This window comes from Malaya genurostris, chromosome 2, assembly GCF_030247185.1.
Source record: "Malaya genurostris strain Urasoe2022 chromosome 2, Malgen_1.1, whole genome shotgun sequence".
In the NCBI taxonomy this organism is placed as follows: Eukaryota; Metazoa; Arthropoda; class Insecta; order Diptera; family Culicidae; genus Malaya; species Malaya genurostris.
In genome coordinates, this window is record NC_080571.1 from 266,385,033 (window position 1) to 266,405,015 (window position 19,983).

General features: G+C 35.7%; 1 protein-coding gene across 3 annotated transcripts in view; it reads right to left on the bottom strand.

Annotated features, from left to right (window-relative positions):
- Window positions 1-19,983, bottom strand: part of LOC131429870 (proton-coupled zinc antiporter SLC30A2-like) — a 139,268-nt gene that overhangs the window by 70,388 nt on the left and 48,897 nt on the right. For all 3 annotated transcript variants that reach the window (XM_058594303.1, XM_058594300.1, XM_058594302.1), the window contains exon 2: window positions 3,201-3,364. In XM_058594303.1, the coding sequence (XP_058450286.1) occupies window positions 3,201-3,364 (164 nt within the window). The remainder of the gene's footprint in view (window positions 1-3,200; window positions 3,365-19,983) is intronic.

Sequence of the window (19,983 nt, forward strand, 5' to 3'; positions counted from 1 at the left end):
GAGGTCCGGAGGGCCGAATGTCATATACATTCGGCTCAGTTCGACGAACTGAGCAAATATCTGTGTGGGTGTATGTACGTAACTAAAATATGTATTCATTTTTATCAGAGATGGTTGAACCGATTTTCACAAACTAAGACTTAAATAAATTAACTCATGGTCCCATAGCTTGCTACTGAATTTCATACCAATCTATCTTCCGGTTCTGGAGATATAGAATGATATGTATCAAAAAATGGAAAAAAATATGCACTAACTTTTTTCAGAGATGGCTGAACCGATTTTCACAAACTAGGATTTAAATATAAGGCCTTATAGTCTCATAGCCTGCTATTTAATTTTAGTATTTAATTTTATTTGGATCAGACTTCCGGTTCCGAAGTTACATGGTAATGTGTGAAAATTGGAGAAAAAATTTCCACTACATTTTATCTGAAACGACTTAACCGCTTTTCACAAACTCAGATTCAAATGAAAGTTCTTATTGTTTCATAAAAATTTGTAGAACTTTTTATCTGGATCCGACTTCCGGTTCCGGACCTAGAGCGTGATAAGTGCAAAATTGCCAATTTCATTAGTATTTTTTCACGAACGATGGTCAAAAACAGGTACAAATCCGATAAACCTGTCTGATGACCTTATCTAGTTTACAGATCATGATAGCTTGTGGGCATAAAAACGGAATTCGGCACTACTTTTTATCTTTTCCTGTTCCGGAAGCACCGAAAATCGTGAAGAAAGACTCCAAAAATAGAATTCACTTCGATTTCTCTGTGATGTTTAAACCGATATTCACACATCTTGATTTGAACTAAAGCTCATATTATCTTTAAAGCTACTGTGAAATTTCATCCGGATCTGACCTCCGGTTCCGCAGTTACAAGGCGATGAGTGTCAAAGTTTTCAGATGTGCCGGTATTGTACGGTGAAAGAAGAAAACACAAAACGAACGATGCGTGCTTTGTTCTATTTCGTCCACGCTATAAAGAAAACGAAACGGTTACGGATGTCTGCTACTGTTGCTTGATATTGGTAAAAGACGGTGCTGCGGTTGATAAAAATTTTAGCTATTTTATGATAAGTGCAACCGAAATAATAAAAAAATGTCAATGAATTTAAGTTTGCTGGTAAAAATAAACATATATCGGAATTTCAAACTTGGCGATGTAAATGCAGTAACAATAATAATAATCCTACTACATGTTTTATGCTGCTGATTTATGCTGTTTAGTTTGACTTACTTATGCAAAAGTAACTGCAGTAATAGTATTTCCTGGCATCCTGGGACAACTTGACAGTTTCTACACATTCGTCATATAAATAAAAACATTCTTCACTATAAGACATGGCGACTCCATACTCATCAAATACCCAAGACTTTTGTCCAAAACGCCTCCGATATCAATAGACTATTTTTTGCTTTCTCATCCGTTCCGGAGTTACAGTGTGATTAGTGAAAAAATTCTTATTTAAAATTACTTTCTCATTTTTCTCAGATATGGCGTGAGCGATTTCAACAAACTTAGATCCTAATGATAAGTCTAATGGTCTCATACAAAACTTCCGAATTTCATCCGTATCCGACTTCCGGTTTCGAAATTATAGGGTGAAGTGTGTTAAAAATTTCTTAACTTACCTCGGAACTATTCCAATCGGTAGCCATATTCAATACACAACCAAACAACCTGATTTCGGCTATGTTGGTTCTCGGTTTCTGATACCGGAAGCACCGGAGATAAAAAGTAAAATAATTTCTAAACTTGCGTCAAAACTATTCCAATCGGTAGTCATTGTCAATAGACGGCCAAACATTAATTTGGCTTTCCTTGTCCTTGTCCATTCATATATGAGAATATGCGAGATATGAGAAAGGAATCATTACAGGTTTTTCAATCATGGCTGTTTTTACTTATTTTTTTTTTATTTCTAGCAGATATTCTTGGGGTGCCGGTAATCGAATACCTTTTTCGAAATTATCAAAAATGATCATCTTGGTAAATAGGTAAAAAAATCGAATCGCTGGAATCAATTTAATTCCTTAATAAGTTGTTATCTAAAGACTATAGTTTTCCATTGCTATGTAAATATCCACATAATGTGAATTTAGGCAAAAGTCATAAGCCAAAAATAAAAGGGTATCGGTAACCGAACACCATTCCCTACAATTTAAATAACTTTTTGGTTTTGAAGAAATAGTTTGTGCATAATTTTTATTTTGATTCATTTTAATTACAAAGAGTTTTATGTTGACTGTTGTTGATGTCGAAAATTTTACGAGGATTCGGTGGTCAAAACGGGATAACAAAAAATGTTTATGGTGGCTTTAAACCAATAGAATAGTATCGACTTGGCACTGTTAACGAGATAGTATTTTGTGGTAGTAGCAAAACATTACGATGCTAATGGGTTTGCTAGATGTACAAGGCATATTCGGCCGTTGGCTTATAGATCGAAATTGACAAGTCAGAAGAGGTTTAAGCTTGTGCGTATTTGTACTTTACTACTCGTGCAGCTGTTAAAAATGTTTTGATTCAGTAGTCATTCGCCTATCTGCGCATACAGTAAACAATGTCTGCGAAAATCATTGCTTCCGCCAGATGTAAATTTCGCTCTGTAGTAAAATTTTCGAGTGCAACAGAATTTTCAACTACTGAAATTCATCGAAAGCTATGACTAGTTTATAAATGTAAATGATTTCAAAACAGAATAAAAAGCAGTGCCTTTGTATTACATTATTATCATACGAAATGATAATTTTTGACAATAACACATCTCAACCGCATAAATGCACACAATATACTGCAAGACACATTTGACAAGCCTCAACTAGCACCACTAGCAGTTACGAAGGCAACGGCAATGGATGCAATGAGGAAACGTGAACAGCTTTTTCACGGTGATTCCGATATAAGCGATTCAAGTGAAGTTAATTTTCCGTGTCGTTGTCGTCAAAAAGGGCATACAATGGAACAGCGCATATACAATGCAACTCAATCACGAACAATGACTCTGTCTAACGCTCTTCGTGGGGACCTGAAAAACGAAACTTGGCCCTTTGCCACTAAGTTTCCCTATGGATACTCAGAAAAAACTAAGACGCATACTCTTAATCAGCTCAATCATAATCTATCTTATCGTACGATCCGCACAAAAAAAAAGACGAAAGAGGAAATGTAATACTTTGGCACAAATCTACTTACATTCAATTTTCCTAATGTTCAGGTCGTCCGGTAGTTCGCAGCAGGACTGTGCCAGTTTGCCATGCACACAATAGATAACCGATCTCTGCTGTTGCAGTCCAGGCTTCGTCGTCCAAGAAACATCGGTGGCTCTGCCAGCGCTTCCATAGTTTTTCTTCGGCTCTCTGGAAAGTACAAGCAAAGTGTCCCGATGAATCAATTCTGCTCCAATGGCGAAGAGCACATGGAAAGCAACCGAAATGCAAACAACAGGAAAATCGCTTACATTGGAGGAGAACAAAAATCGCGCAAATGCTAAACGGAAATGAACGATGAAGAAAAGGAAAGAAAAAGTCCGATTCGATGCGACGGATTGCATTTTCCGGGCTTGAGGCCGGGAAACTTTATTTAGTTTGCACTCAACGTAAATTGTTCAACAGAAAAATAATTATTCCTAACTCTCAGTTTCATTGTTGCCGTCATGTCAAGAGAAATGTCATACTCAAAAGAAGAAAGAAAGATATTCAAAATTACAGCGATCGACCGTAAATTCCCACAGTGCTTTTGAAAACCAGATCTGCTAGTGTGGATTAAAAAAAACTAGAATTGAGCAAGAGCTATAAACTTTTCCGCCACAGTGAGCTTCGCAGGTCAGGGGGTGGTACTGATCTAAATGAAGCTTTATTGCTGCAGTGGAAATCCAATGCGTAACTTTAGGTAGGATTCAAGATAACTAAAGCGATAAGTTAAATGAAATCGAAATGAGAAAAACACGTTCCGCGCGCCGACCAGCAGGCGCCTCGGGATGAATTCGATTGTAACTGATGCAGCTGGGGAACGAAAAAAAAATTCTGGCAAGGAGCTCAGAGGGAGCGTTTTATTATAGAGAATCAAATTTCCATTTCGTACTGCAGTCAAAGGTTCAGCATTCCCGTTGTGTGTTCACCAACTTGTCTTACCGAAACTTTTGTCCTTCGCGACACCGATGGTGCAGGCTGTCATGGAGCCTAAAAATCCTTCTCGTAACATATGCTTCTCTCGTTTAATGATCCTGCTTTCCGGCATCTGCATCCGCAATTGCTCGAAAAAACAGACGGCAATAATCATCATGGGGGAAACATGCAGTTTCATTGTGCTATAATAACTCTTCCTTGGAAGTGCCTAAAATCCGGGGAGGAATACTCGTACCAGCGAAGAAATTCAATGAACGCCGAGTACGACACTGTGGAAAATATCAATATCGCTATATCGACGAATTTCGGGTAATGAGAATCGATGTGTTGCTACGGCAAAATAACAGCAGAACATTAGTTCGAAAAACTGAAATGGTTATGTAATGATGTATATTGTACATCAAGTGCAGTAGCTATTCTTACTAATGGATTTTGCTTGTAGTTGGAAAATCTGGGCTAACTAGAGGATTGGTTTTCGATTGGTTCATTTGATAATCAAACCTGGAATGAGGCTTACTTGTATACACTATTGGAAATTACGTAAAATTTCACGGCTACTCAAGGAAAAGTTTTGATTAAAATTCGGTCAGAAATATAGCTTGCGATATGTTGAGGATATCTGAGCTCTGTTTAGTGTGGTTCGGAAGATTATACAAATGAAAAAAACCTTTTTCAATCCAAACTTTCTTTGGCATAAACTACCATAACTTTTGCCATAACCCTGCACGCTATACAAAATTGAACAAAGCACGCTGTGTGCTAGGCAGTGGCGTTTTCTTCTTCCGGACCAGCACGTACCGATGCGTACCGATTTTGCATCATTTTGCATGACAGTTTGTAAGTTTCGATACTCATTGCCCTATAATTTCCGAACCGGAAGTCGGATCTGGATAAAATTGCACAGTATCTTTTAAGACACTAAGAGCTTTAATTTGAATAATGACTTGTGAAAATCGATTTAATTGATGCTGAGAAATCGAGGTGAGTTCCGTTTTTGGAGCTTTTCTTCACTATTACCCGTGCGTTCGGAAGCGGAAACCGAGTACTAGTAGTCCCAAAGTAAATTTATATATCCACCAACTAATAAGGTCTGCCAACTAGATGAATTTTCCAGTAAGTTTTATAAAAATTTTCACCTCATTTCGCCATCACTTTTGAAAAAAATCCCCGTGAAATTGAAAATGTTTCACGTATCGCGTTGGAATACCGGAACTAAAAATCTGATCTAAATCAATTTTTCGAGGACTTTCTAAAGAATTCTAAGACCTTTTATATTTTTCTTAGTTCGTAAAATTTGATTAGAGAATTTCCGAGAAAATTGAGTGTGCATTTTCTTATAGATTTCTGTATATTGTGGATCGGGATAAAATTCAAAAGCAATCTATGGGACCATAAGACCTTTCATTTGAATCTGAGTTTGTGAAAATCGAGCGACATCATTTGTCACATACACACATACATACACACACAGACATTTATTCAGTTCGTCGAGCGGTATATGACATTTGGCCCTCCGGGCGTCGATTCAAAAGTCAGTTTTCACAGTGATTGCATAACCTTTCTATATGAGAAAGGCAAAAATAAATATACGAATATTACTAATATTACTATATGAGAAAGACAAAAAACATTAGTTATAAGCTCTCATAATTCAAATGTATTTCTAATATACTTCCCGCGTTTACCCAAATTTATATGCATGTAAGTGACCGTTAAAGTGGAGGATGGATGGGAAAAAGATTACAAGATTTATTTTCTCGTTCCATCAAACTTTTTGTATTCCATTTAGGTTCCATTTTAGATCCATCCATGAAACTATATTTTTGAGCCCGAGATTTGAAGTTTATATGGAATTTAGTATGTAGAAATCGATTCTTTACACAAAAAGATCGGCTGGAGATCAACCTATAAGCTTTAAAAATCAGTGCGTATGATGACACAAGATCAGAGCATACCAATTAAAGCTTCAAATCGTTTTATGGCACTTTTTGTCTTGCTATCTAGCAACAACCCACCCCTAGCATGCTACGCCTAGGACTGAAACGTTCGCTATAATTTTGATTCTATTTATAGATTCGCGTGCTTCCAACAGCTTCGCTATTGCATCGATTGACCAATCAGAGCGATGCTATTCCTTTGATATATCGCTTACCCCTTCAAAACTGTCGTCTATGGCAGGGAAATCCGATATGCCGGAGATTTTTAGCAGAAAACACTGCTCGCTACTAAATCTTAGAAATATTTCCAATCAAATAATGAAATAATATTAATAATTGATACAAAATTTACTGAGCTGTAAGTGTTTGAAACCTGACCACATTTCTGGGTGTATTTTTCCTTGAGTTTCTAATTTGCACTTTTATATAGAAAATAAATATGTGTTCCACATAAAATATGCTCTATTTTTACCCCTCACGATTACAATATATGCTATAAAAGGGGTACGGATATAGCGTGATGGGTTAGTCGATGCCTTTCACGCAACCCACCTGTGTTCGATCCCCAATCCCGCCATAGGGTCAGAAAGCTTAGCTGGCCCGAACAGGCGATTGACCTGAAGGTTAAGACCTCTTTAATTGAAACAAAAAATATGCTATAAAAATTCAACCAAAAAAATACATTCGGAATAGATATTTCATTCCAAATGAATGCCAATTTTAGTGCAGCAAACGATTCCAAACGAAACATCTTTTTACTAAGCACTTATCGAAATTCTTACTATTATAATACGGGAAAAAAGGTAGAAAACACATCAATATTGATATCTCGGATCGTTAGCTAATTTAACAGGTATTATCGAATAGACAGCAAAATCATGTTGGGATTGCTTATTCAGATAAGGAAGGCAACTCCAGAAATGATTAGTAAGTCATCAGAATTCACAAATTCCGATTCAGATGAAGCATTGCACACGTATTCAATATGACAAGACATTTATTTAGCACGGATGCAGAGACCAATTCGACTTAAGACTGGTTTTACTTTTACATGCATTTTCTTCAAATCGTGTTCAAAAATGGTATCCAAGGAGAAGTTGTAGGAAATGGATTGGACACTCTTAAAAAATACAGTGTTCATCTCTTTTCTAATGAATACTTTTTCAAAAATTAGGAAACTCACCGAAAAGCTAAAATTATACTAAATATTTTTTTAAATATTTTTTTTTTAAGCCTTAACTTAAAACCCACATTTTGGTGCAAATTTGGTCAGTGTTAAAAATTGACAAAGATACAACTATAGCAATTTACCAATGAATGAGAAAAATAAGTGAACTTCGATTTCAAATTTTTGACTACTATGACACTTGGTCACTCCTTGATATATGATACCTTTTACTAGATGATTTTTAACTGATTATGCAACAATTCTATACAGTCACGTATCCAGAGGGATGGCCCGAGGGGCCCGGGCCCCTCCCGAAATCAAAAACAGATATAGAATTATTTAGAAGGTCTAAGATATGTGTCGCAGAAATAACAAGAAATAATAATAAACGTAAAGAAATGTAATACAACAACAGTTCCAGTGGAAAAGTTAAAAGTGTCTGTTAAAAACATCCGTAAAAGACACACCGAGAATTAGGTACATAAGCAATCTTCAGTAACATTATTTTTTTATCTTTTTGCCCCTCCCGAAACGGAATCCTGGATACAGGCCTGATTCTTTATAACAAAGGCAACAACCAAAAGGTTATACGTTGATTTACAGTAAAATTTTCACATCAGAAAAAGGTTGAAAATTAAGGTTGTTCCGCCACCTTTTCAAACGTCTTCCTAAAAACTTTGAATTCAAAAACCGCATAAAAAGGTTTTACAAAGTATTTGTGCCGACTGCTGTTGCGGACGAGGCGTGGTTTGCTTGCTTGTTACCGGCGGTCTGATCCATGCTGCCATTCGCAGCGAGATTCAATTAAAAACTTTGAACCAGATAAAAGTTGTTTTTTTTTTTAAGAACGACTTATAGGTTCTGCTCAAACGGACTGCATTCTGGTACATTTGGTTGCTCTTTGTTTTATCACATCCAGAATAGTTTAATTGGAAGAAAGATCTCCGTGGATTAGGGAAAATTTCAGTTCCGCGCCTTGTCTCCAGAATAATAACAGAAAAATTGATAATTCGATGGAAAGAACGACGCGAAATATGAAGAGCAGCCGCATCTTTCTTACTCGAACGAACTTTCTCTGGTGTCCGGACCGCCTGGATGTGATCCGGAGGTTTTATTTTGATTACAGAACCTGTTTTGCCTTTCTCATATAGAAAGGCTATGCAATCACTGTGAAAATCGATTTTTAACCGAGGCCCGCAGGACCGAATGTCATATACCATTCGACTCAGCTCGAAGAACTGAGCAAATGTCTCTGTGTGTGTATGTATATAAAAAAATATGCACTCACTTTTCCCAGAGATGGCTGAAACGATTTTAACAAAGTAAGATTCAAATGAAAGGTCTCATGGTCCTATACAAAGTTCCTGAATTTCATTTCGATCCGAATTCCGGTTCCGGAGTTATAGCATGATATGTTTAAAAAATTTGAAAAAAATATGCACTCACTTTTTTCAGAGATGGCTGAACCGATTTTCATAAACTAAGATTCAAATGAAAAGCATTATGGTCCTATAGCATGCTATTGAATTTCATTTGAATGTGACTTCCGGTTCCGGAGTTATATGGTAATTTGTGAAAATTTGAGAAAAAGTTTACACTCAATTATCTCTGGAACAATTCAACCGATTTTCGCAAATTAAGATCCAAACGAAAGGTCTTATAATATCCTAAAAATTTGTAGAACATTTTGTCTGGATCCGACTTCCGGAACTAAAGCGTGATAAGTGGAAAATTACCAATTTTATTAGTATTTTTCCACGAACGATGATTAAAAACAGGTACAAATCCCATAAAACTGTCTGATAAATTCTTCTAGTTTGCAGAGCTTGTTAGTTTAGGGGGATGAAAACTTAACACTACTGGTCCCCTCTTTTCCTGTTCCGAGAGCACCGAAAGTGGAGAAGAAAAACTCCGAAAACTAAATTTACTTTGATTTCTCTGTGATGCTTGAACCGATTTTCACAAATCTCGATTTGAATTAAAGTTCATACTGTCTTTGAAGCTACTGTGAAATTTCATCCGGATCCGAATTCCGGTTCCGCAGTTACAGGGCGATGAGTGTCAAAGTTTTCAAATCGCCATATAGAATGACAATATGTACAACACTGAAAGAAGAAGAAAACACAAAACGAACAAGGCGTGCTTTGCTATTGCTATTTCGTACACGTTGTGTAGTGATGTCAATAATAATAATAATAATAATAATAATAATAATAATAATAATAATAATAATAATAATAATAATAATAATAATTATAATAATAATAATAATAATAATAATAATAATAATAATAATAATAATAATAATAATAATAATAATAATAATCCTACTACATGTTTTATGCTGCTGATTCACGCTGTTTAGCTTGACTTACATATGCGCAGAAGTAACAAAAACGCAGGTTCGTTTCGTTTGTTAGATTTCGTTTAATTGGTTCAATCGAAATATACTATGAGATAGTAAGTATAGGTTTAACTACGCTCAAAACTGTTCCAATTTGTAGGTCATATTTGTTGGTAGCAAACGAACCAACTTCGGCTATTCCGTTCATCTGAATCCGGTTTCGGAAGAATTGGAAATAGTAATTAAAAACTGCAAAAAGGACCTCACTCACTTTTCTTGGAGATGGCAAAATCGATTTTCACAATCTCATAGGTTCAAAAGAAAAGTCTTACAGTTTCATACGGAATTCCTTAATTTGTTGTGGATACTACTTTCGGTTCCGGAACTACAGGGATTTATAAAGTTTGTGAGATTAGGTCCGAACAAATTTTCCTATTTCTATTCAATAAACTGTTGTTTTTTGCAAATTTCACGGTTATATTTATGATGTAATGAGTAAAATGAGAAAGGCATAATTACACCACTAGGTGGATTAAAATAGGTTTTTACAAAAAGTTTTACCCACAGCTTCACAGTATTTCACGAAGGCACCGGCATTTTCGGCTGTAATTTGGAATATTTTCTAAACTCACGAATAGTTGTAACGTACGATAAACGTTCTTCAAGAACGAGATATAAATAAAAACACGGTGAGCGACACTCCAGTGCTCCATGATGGAAAACTACTAGACGAACATAAATCTTCGTTCTTCTACGTTCCGATGCCGTTTTCGGTATCTTCCTTCTTTATTTGGTTCTAGTGTAACCCGAGAATAAAATGTGTCAGATTTGTAGTAAACGAAGATGAAACAATAGTACGATAAAAAAAATCAAATTCTTTGAAATCTACAGTAGCATTACTAACAAGGTTCGAACACAATGGAAACGTTAATTTGATGTAAATTTTCTAAGTACACATTCAATAATACATAACATCGGTAGCCTCCTGCCACAAGCAAACTTGACCGTGTGCGATCGACGATACGGCACTCATTGCTGACAGTATTTACAAACATTGTGGTGCTTCATCAAACTTCCGCTATGCGTTGTACGTATATATTAGACATAAGTCAATGTTGATAACGAGTATTACTACAGCGCCAGGAAGTGACAGCCAATGCACCAGCACTCAAATGCTATGAGAATTTGTTTTGTCGGCATGAAGATTTCTTATGTTGGAAGTATAATTTGGCATGGCAATGAACTATTTTAGAATTTTACCAATGCAAAAGATCTTCCTAACTCATTATTATCAGGGTTTCTAAGCAACCCGAAACTAATCAAACAAGAAGAGGCACTGTTCAAACATTCTTTCTCGTCTGCAAATACGACAGTGACGTGGAAAAAAAACTACTCAATAGACCTAATAAAGTTTGAATAGTTTTGCATTAACAGCTTATCTCGTTCTATGATTATTTTCCTTCCTCTTGCACTAACAGATCGATCTAGTTTCTAGATGGTGACCACCGTAATCAATTATCCAGATGTCACCATCAGGAATTGGCTTTCCCACTGTCGATCCATGCTCACCCGTGAAACAACTAATTTCTCTTTTCCTGTGTGAAACAAGAAATTTGTTCTTCGTTTCATTTGAAAGCATCGCTTTGAATAGCAGCATGTAAATGTGGTTGACATTTTCATTAAAACTATGTTGACCAACTTTTCCTCTTCTCATGCATATATGCAAATTACTAATGATGACTGGAGAACAGGGAATAAGGCGACAAACAATTCCAGAACTCATTTATTTTAGGAATTCTGCTGCCCTTCATAAACCGTTGACAACCAGAGAATGATGACGGTAGCTTTGAGACATCTGATACCGCAGTATATCAGCTAAAAAAAAAGTGTCAGAATGTGGTATCTCCCGACATTCCCGGGAATTGATATGCTGCAAACTGCAAGAAAGGAATACTAGGAAAAACGTCCTACAGGATACGCTTGTAATGGGAAACTTGATACACTCAACTAGAGCTGATACAACTGAAACACGACTTCACATGTGCCATATCCGTAATTCCCACCAACAGACGCTTGAAACAAATTGATTACACTTTCATAAATTCGATATCGGAAAGACGCAAGCAAAGGACATTTCGCTTGGTCACGAAGCAAACCGTGGCGTGGCTGGCGGTGCAGATGCGAAAACTACTCCGGTTCGAAGGAGGAACAAAAAAAATGTCCCACCAGAGACGTACAAGAAAAAACACAAGGACGTGGCAAAAGTATCCAGTCCCAAGCATCCCATTTTACAACGTATGTGATGCGAGTTGTCGTTTATCTACCACTTTCCTTCGGCGCTTTAAAACATGAAACTGACGTTCCGAACGTGTTGTGGAAATCTGCCACTGTTGATGTTTGTGTGCAAACCATTTCGACTCATCACCATACTATCTCCTAAAAGGTTTATAGTTTTCAACCCATTTTCAGTCCTTTCCAGAACTCACTCCCCCGCCATCGCTCATGTTACTGATTCGGCTGAATGTTTCAGATCTGGTTATGTGGGTTGAAAGCAAATCCAGTAGAGGGAAGATTCCAACGATTTTCTGTTGTTGCAAAGATGTGCGCGTATTACGAAATTTTTCATCTTTAAAATCAAAATTTAAACCTCTTGGACAATTTCATCGCGTACTGAAGTGTCTATTCTTATGTAACTCTAAGACCGAACAGAATCTCTTCCTAATCCACCTAATGGAGTGATAATGCTTCGCGCTTGTCGATATGGTTAATTTTTGTCACAAATTCCGACCAAATTCCTAGAACAAAAGTATCAGCAATAATACGTTTTAAGTTAATCATTTGTCAGTTTCTGGAAAAAATGAGTGAATAGAGGAAAATGCTTTTTGTCGCTTACGTAACTTATGTCATTATATTTCCAGCAGCAAAAGTGACAGTCACATCATCAGTGGCATGACATCAGTCAAATTTAACTGTATTTATGTTTTGATGGGGAATTGCTTCTATTCTAGTGGCATCGAAAATAACCAAGAAAATTTGATCCAGGAAGCATAGAAAACAGAAAACGCCACAAAATTATCTATAACAGAGCCGCTGCATTGGAATTATGTGAATCGGTTTTACTTGAAAACTGTCCGACATCTACGTTTTCTTAATAACTTATTTCGGTTTTGAACGATATCAAACTAACTAGAGATTATAAGAAGAGAAAGAATATGAAATTATAGAGCGATAGTACTCAAGGAAGAGCAAGGATGTGAGAAATAAAGTGCGGAAAAGTGAGACGTGACAAGGGTCATTTAAGTAAGCAGAAGACTTCTCTTATCTAAACTTTTACCTTCTACCAGAGGAGTCGAACTTAGGAATCTTAGCGCTACGAGTCATCCGAGTCTCTAATAAGTCATACATGTCAGACATATCAGAGACTCGGATGATCATATAATCTCTAGTTAGTTTGATATCGTTAAAAACCGAAAAAAGGAAAAATTACTGACTGACCAGAAGTCATAAATAAAAAAGTAAAAACTTAATAACTTAGTTTGATAAAACGTCACGATCAGCCATCTTGAACTTGTTTTAACTTTTCATAACTATCCAACAGAGTTTGAAATTGTAGCGTATTTTCAATTAAAGATTCCAATCCAACAGCCGCTTACTCGATTTTTCTGTCTAATTCGTACGTGGTCGCATCCAAAATTACTTAGATTCATTGAATTCTGAAATAATTATATCTTTCGCTGGTTTAGTTTTCGATAAAATTACACTGAAAAAAACAGGAATTTAAATTTTCAAAATCGAATTTTTCAGTGTAGGAGTCGATTACGATGTCTTTCAATACTTTTATTTGAAAACTTGACTTATTTTGTAAAAACCACTCATACAATACTTTTTTGTAGGATTTGTAATTTTTGGACTACAACCTTCTGGAAAAATGGTAAAAAAGTTTGGCCCATTTCAAAAGACAGTCTAGATCATTTTTGGAAAAACAAAGTATGCAAAGTGGTTGTTTGTGATAGTCTTGAAGTACAGCAAGTTTTATTGAATTCTGAGAGGGTGCTGCCAGCTCTGAATACGGTTTAGCGCGAAACTCACCTGTAACAAAAGAAAGTATCAATGCCAACGTCACTCGTTCCCTTACGACAAGACGAAACAAGAATAACGAGGATCAGTAGAATTTCAATTCTCATTCTTGCTTCGATATAATGAAAATCTGTGACGTTTGGCTATGAAGATTGTCTAAAATGTGATAAATCAATGTAATTACCCGTACTGTGAAATTTCATTCAAATCGATTGAAATTGCATGTGTTCACACACACTGACAATTACTCTACTGCAGTAAACTTTACATTTTAACATACAATCTTCGCTGTCGCAACGAAGGGGCATCATCCCGTCATTCATTCGTTTCTCATTCTTCCGAAGCTGAGTAGAACCACCGTCACTTTATCTCTTGAAGTAACAAAATATTTCTTACAATTGAATGTGTGAGCGGCTTTTAAGTGAGGTTCATGTAAACATTCGAATTGGTTCAAGATGATGGATGAAAAGTAAACCAGTCATAATAACTGAAATACCAATTACAAAATAAACATAAATTAATTGCTTCCGCTTTCAGTTTTCATTTTTAATATTTCGAAACACATCTCAATACATTTCAAACCGTGGAAATTATCGATTTTAACTTGCTGGTGTTAATTGAAAACTCAAATGAGAACCGCCACCCACTACTTATCAATATGGTCTGAGAGAGATTTGTGTTATCGAGTTGATGGTTTATGCCTATTCATTCGCACTTGCTCACTACCCACAGTGAAGACAAGGAAGACAATGAAACAGGTAGACTACTTGGCACGATTGACGATGAATTCTAGGAGCTTCGGCACCAAAAGTAAAGGGAATGAGAAGGGATATGCTGACAGTAATAAATTTGATTTTCATCTAATAATATTAGATTGAAATGTAGTATTACCACACTGGTACTTACACCACAGAACTTCTCTAGAAAGTTCACACCACTATAGATTTTACAATTTCGCTGTTGTTGTTGACTTGCCATGGATCTCATTCTCAAAGAGCGGAGCGGAAAGTGACGTTTATTTTTTGTCATTTTCGTTTATTTTGAGTTAATGAAAATAACTTTTATTAGCTCTGCTATCCAATGCAAACAGAGCAAAAAAGTACAGGTGTGTAATGTCAGAGACATAACTGGATGTCGCGAATACGAATAAAATGGACACTCTTTCTTTATAGTTCCGAATATCAATTAATTGATCGATTGTGTGAATTGTGTTAGTTTTGCCCTTTTACACTACTAGAATTTGAAACGATACACCCAAACTACAGTATAGATTAGTCACATTAAACATTCTAGCAAACAAATATTACGAAATAACCAGTATAGTTCTTTATGATAGAATATTGGTGGTTCTGAAAAGAACCATTTATGAAGGCGCTTGTGATGGAGAGTGACGAGTTGAGTTCAAATTCCGATGGATACCATTGACAGCCGATACTGATATGTGTTCTGTTGGAGTCTCCTGGTTCTTCCGTTTGAGATAACAAGCTTTGTATTTCGCTTGGAGATTCCTCGATCGCACTATAATATAATGAATGGCTTCTGAGTCGGTGCTATGCATTTTAAATGGCAAATCAGCAGGAAGTTCTACAAACTGCAACTGGTTTAAAAATGGGCCGTATAGAGTACAGTGAAGTAAAATTTCGCATAACTCTTTGGGAGTATTATTATGGTTCTAAAAAGAACCGATTTGAAGAATGCTGGAATTAGGAACTGAACCTGAGCTCAAGAACTAAATTCAGAACTTAGAACAGACTCAGAATTCAGTTGGAAGGTGCAATCTCCGTCGCTGCTGGTTGATGAGATCGCTCCCTCGACGACCGGAAAGCGGATGAGAGTTGCGACCTGAGCGTTTGAGGTTTTAACCACGCAGAGTGTGCACTCTCCGTCGCTGCTGGTTGATTAAATCATTCCCACGACGTCTAATTCCATTCAACGCATAAGAAGAAATGATCGATTTTCGACCACGGTTCCCCTTTTATACGCATTCAGATGAAGATATGTGCCTGACTACCTCAAAATCGTCGTCCTTGCGCGAAAAAGCCAAGCAAATGTAAAGAGTTTTCCGCGTTGTTTTCAAAGTTTTAGAAAACTTAATTTTTGAGTTGTTTGTGGTTATTTCACAATGTTCAAAATATTATTCTAAATTCCTGATCATATTTTTGATGAAATGGTGAAAGAATTACGTTGCTGCCGTTATTACAAGTCGAGATATTCATGATTAAGTTCTGCCCATTCTTCCATATGACTAATTTTGAAAAGGCACCCCATAGTAAAGTAAGTCGTATTCACGACAAAAGGCAGATGAATGAGATAACAGAAATTAAAATTTGCGGAAAAAGTTAACGATACATGGAACGATATGAAAATGAAAATTTAAATTCAAACGACTTCCGGTTCCGAAATCATAGGGTTGATAATGTGAAAATTTCAAGCTCGTTTTTTCATAAATGAACATATAAAGCGAAGCGTTTCAAACCAATATTCATATAATATACAGTATTTTCAACGCGGATATGATGAATGGGTGTCGAATAACGATGATTGTGTACAACTGAAAAATGTACGGGTGTGTAATGTCACAGACATAACTGGATGTCGTGAATACGAATATAACTGAAACCCAGTTTACCCCTTTCTCACTACTAGAATTTGAAACAAAGTTTTGGTGCAAACTGAATCGGTACTATGAATTTTATATAGAAAATTAACAGAAAGTTCCTACAACAAATACGAACTCCAACTGGTTGAAAAAATAAAACCGTATACAGTACAGTAAAGTAAAATTTCGCATAGTTCTTTGGGAATATGTTAATGGTTCTAAAAAGAGCCGATTCGAAGAATTCAGAAACTAAATTCAATTCAAAAACTAGATTCAGAACTTAGAACAGGCTCAGAATTCAATTGCACTTTAATTTTTGAACTAGTTTCGAAACTGAATTCAGTTCAGGAACGCAGTTCCAACATGCAGGTTCTGAATTCTAAAACTGGAAATAAGTTCCTTGAACATAATTTTGAAACTAAATTGTGCTCCCGACGATTGAGTCCAAAAAAAAGCACGACCTAAGCGTTTAAGGTTTTATACCACGCAAAAGGTCTGCTTTCATTGCCTATTGCTTCTCCTGACGACCGAAGTCAAAATGGGAGCACGAGCTGAGCATTTCACGCTTTATACTTGGTTTGTTCAAACTGATGTTGTTGATGGGAGAACCTCACCTCGACATCCAGTTCCGTCTGATGCACTAGAAGAATTGAACGATTTTCAATCAAAATTTACCTTTCATACTCGTCCAGTAGATAGTCCTGACTACCTCAAAACCGTCGTCCGGGTGCGAAAAAGGCAAACAAGCGTGATGAATTTTTATTTATATATTTAAATTTTTATTTCCAAAAGTTTCAGAAAACTTTTTTTCAGTTATTTATGGATATCTCACACTGTTGAAAATTTTATCACAAATTCCTGATTATATTTCCAATAAGTTGTGGAAAAAATATGTTGTTGGGTTAAGTACGTCAAGAGATATTCGCGATAAAGTTCTGCCCATTCTTGTACAGGGTGAATTTTGAAAAGGCGCCCCATAGTAAAGTAAGTCTTGTTCGCGATAAAAAACAAGAAAGTGTCTACCGGTTCATACAATAAGAGCAGTACCGGTACGAAACGTTCATGCTTCGCGATATGTGTGTCAATAAAAGCGCCAAACAATCTAATCACAAGGCTGGGTTCATTCGTCTGTTTATTACAATAAAATACATTATTCGCATGAATTTCGTACGCAGAAGTAAATGGAGCGCAGAAGTTCAGTTGTCTGACGAACCCAACAAACACAAACAAACGCTACGCATACTAGTTGCTCGAGACAAGCAAAAATAATACATTTCTGTTACTTAAAAAATTTAATTAATGCCAAATCACGTTTAATTGGAATTAATATAAATACTTTTGTCTCTGTAATCAATATTCAGAATTCAAATTGATTTGACTGTTTTAGCATTGCATATTGCTTTTGTGTGTTGAAGGAATAAAAATACCCTAAAAATAAATGATTGAAAGACGATTTCCGACCGACCACTGAACATCATCATGTTCTAGTAAAAATCACTGCATGGCTTATAATCGTTAGAATGATTTTGAATAATCGTCATTCCATTATCATGTGTGACTTTATGGAACATAACTATAATGATATTGCAGAGATGAGATTTTCAGCTTGTCGTGACCTTCCTTACATAAAACTTCTTTATCATTTCATTAAGTCCATTGGAGTTCCAATTTAAATTTTATTGTATGTTAGACTGTTTTCTCTTCCATGAGTTCAACCAATAGCCAACTATAGCATATTGAATATAAGTGATGAACTGATACAAACAAACCTGAAATAGTTATAAGATCATGTACAAAATAAATGTATTTTATTGAATGTAATTTATAATAGCAAATCGCTTGATAAAAACAGATTAACTAATGAGTACCAAAATACTAATATGATATTCGAAATGTATTAGGTCTAAAGTACTATGTATTGTGGTGCCACGGCGAAGAAAAACTTATATATATTACCTATGATACACGGAACGACCGAAATTAGCTCTGCGCCTAATTCGTATTACTGTTTTTGAATTAGTTGATTTCAACAACAAAATTTCCAAAATAACTATAAATTTAGTTAAAATTGAGAATTTACTTCGCTGAAAAAACTTTTATTTTTAGAGAATGTGTTTAGTTGGTGAATATCCTGGACACAAACCAGCAATATTTCAATCCAAGGCGAAATTCTCATTGACAACTAATTTTGTTGTCTAAATCAGAAAATTTGTTTCTATCACCTTCATTACTGAAGGACAGCACAAAGAAAACAAAATTGAAATGGGTATTATTAACAAGTTTATTAGCCAAAAACTCATGAGAAGTATCAAAGCAAAACAATCCATTAAAAAGCTAAAAAGGACAGTCTTATTGAAACGGCTTGAAAATTGTTTTGATGTTTTTCGCATGTGTTCGATATATCTTTATTTAAATTTCTAAACCGATATGTAAAAATTTCGTAAACTGTTAGTGGAAAACGTATTTATTCAGAATTTGAGCGCCCTTGAAGCGATTGCGCGTAATAATGTTTTTACGCGGAACATTGAAGTGAATTTCGAATGTTTCACTCTAATTGTGATGAAGTTTTTTTGTATCTTCAAACCTTCCGAGCTGCGCCGTCCGGTGTACTACTTGTATTCGGTTTTTGTTTTCCGAGTGCTCAAAGTTTTCAGTGAGAATGAAGAAAACAGTGATTTAGAAGAAAAAAATTCAAAAAGATGTTTATGTTTCGTTTATGTCTTTTTCTCCAATACAACTTCGTATTTATACCTGCCAATATAGAAAAGACAACCGCGTCTGAAATTTTTTCGGCAGTAGTGTGCCATCTAGTGGCTAGTAGTCATTACGGTGTTACCGTTTCGGTGACAGGGCGCCATATAGCTGCAGATTGCAGAAGCCAATTCAACCATTCATATTGGTTGAAAACAACATTTTATTTCTTTAATTCAACTAAAAAATTACTTGAATGGAAATGAAATGTGCCTTAGCTAAGAAATGACAGCACGTTTAATTTGTGAAATCAACTAAAAAAATAGTCATTTCAACAAATATTTTATTATAATTAAGGGAATGAGAATAAAAATCTAAATTAGCAAAAGTAAGATTTTTTTAGTTGTCTCAAAAAATAGCTAACTAAAATCAGCAAATCAACTGAATTTTTCGCGAAAATGCTGATTTCGGTCGTTCCGTGTATGAACGTATTTATGAAAAAAGATGAGATTTTCTTCAGTAACGCTACATGATTACTTAAAGTTCCGCAACACCGATCAGGGATGATATTGCTGCCCCAATATCATACTCAATATCAAAACCATTCTTAATCGAACGATTTTCTTCATGAGACTCGGTAATGATTACTAGTATTCGCACGGATTCGGTTATCATTTCTACTTTTTTGGCACAAAGATCACGTGTTTAATTATCAGTTTTAAATAGAAATCCGTCCGCGTTTCTCGTGACCTATTTAGAAAATTCACTGTTGCGTTCACTATCGTCCAGCAGCTTCTTTCTTAATAATTTATGTTCCACTGACAAATCGATTTGAATGAATTTTTTCGTTTTTTCTATCTCACTCACTAACTATATTCTATCCGTGTTGCAGACCGTTTCTTTTTTCGGTTTATGTGCCAAACGAATTGTTACTATTTTCCTAGCACACATGAACATTAGCATAAAACTGGAATACATAAACGTTAGCTGGTGGAACACGGTACCAGCACCTACTATGAAAGAAGTGCTCCGGAA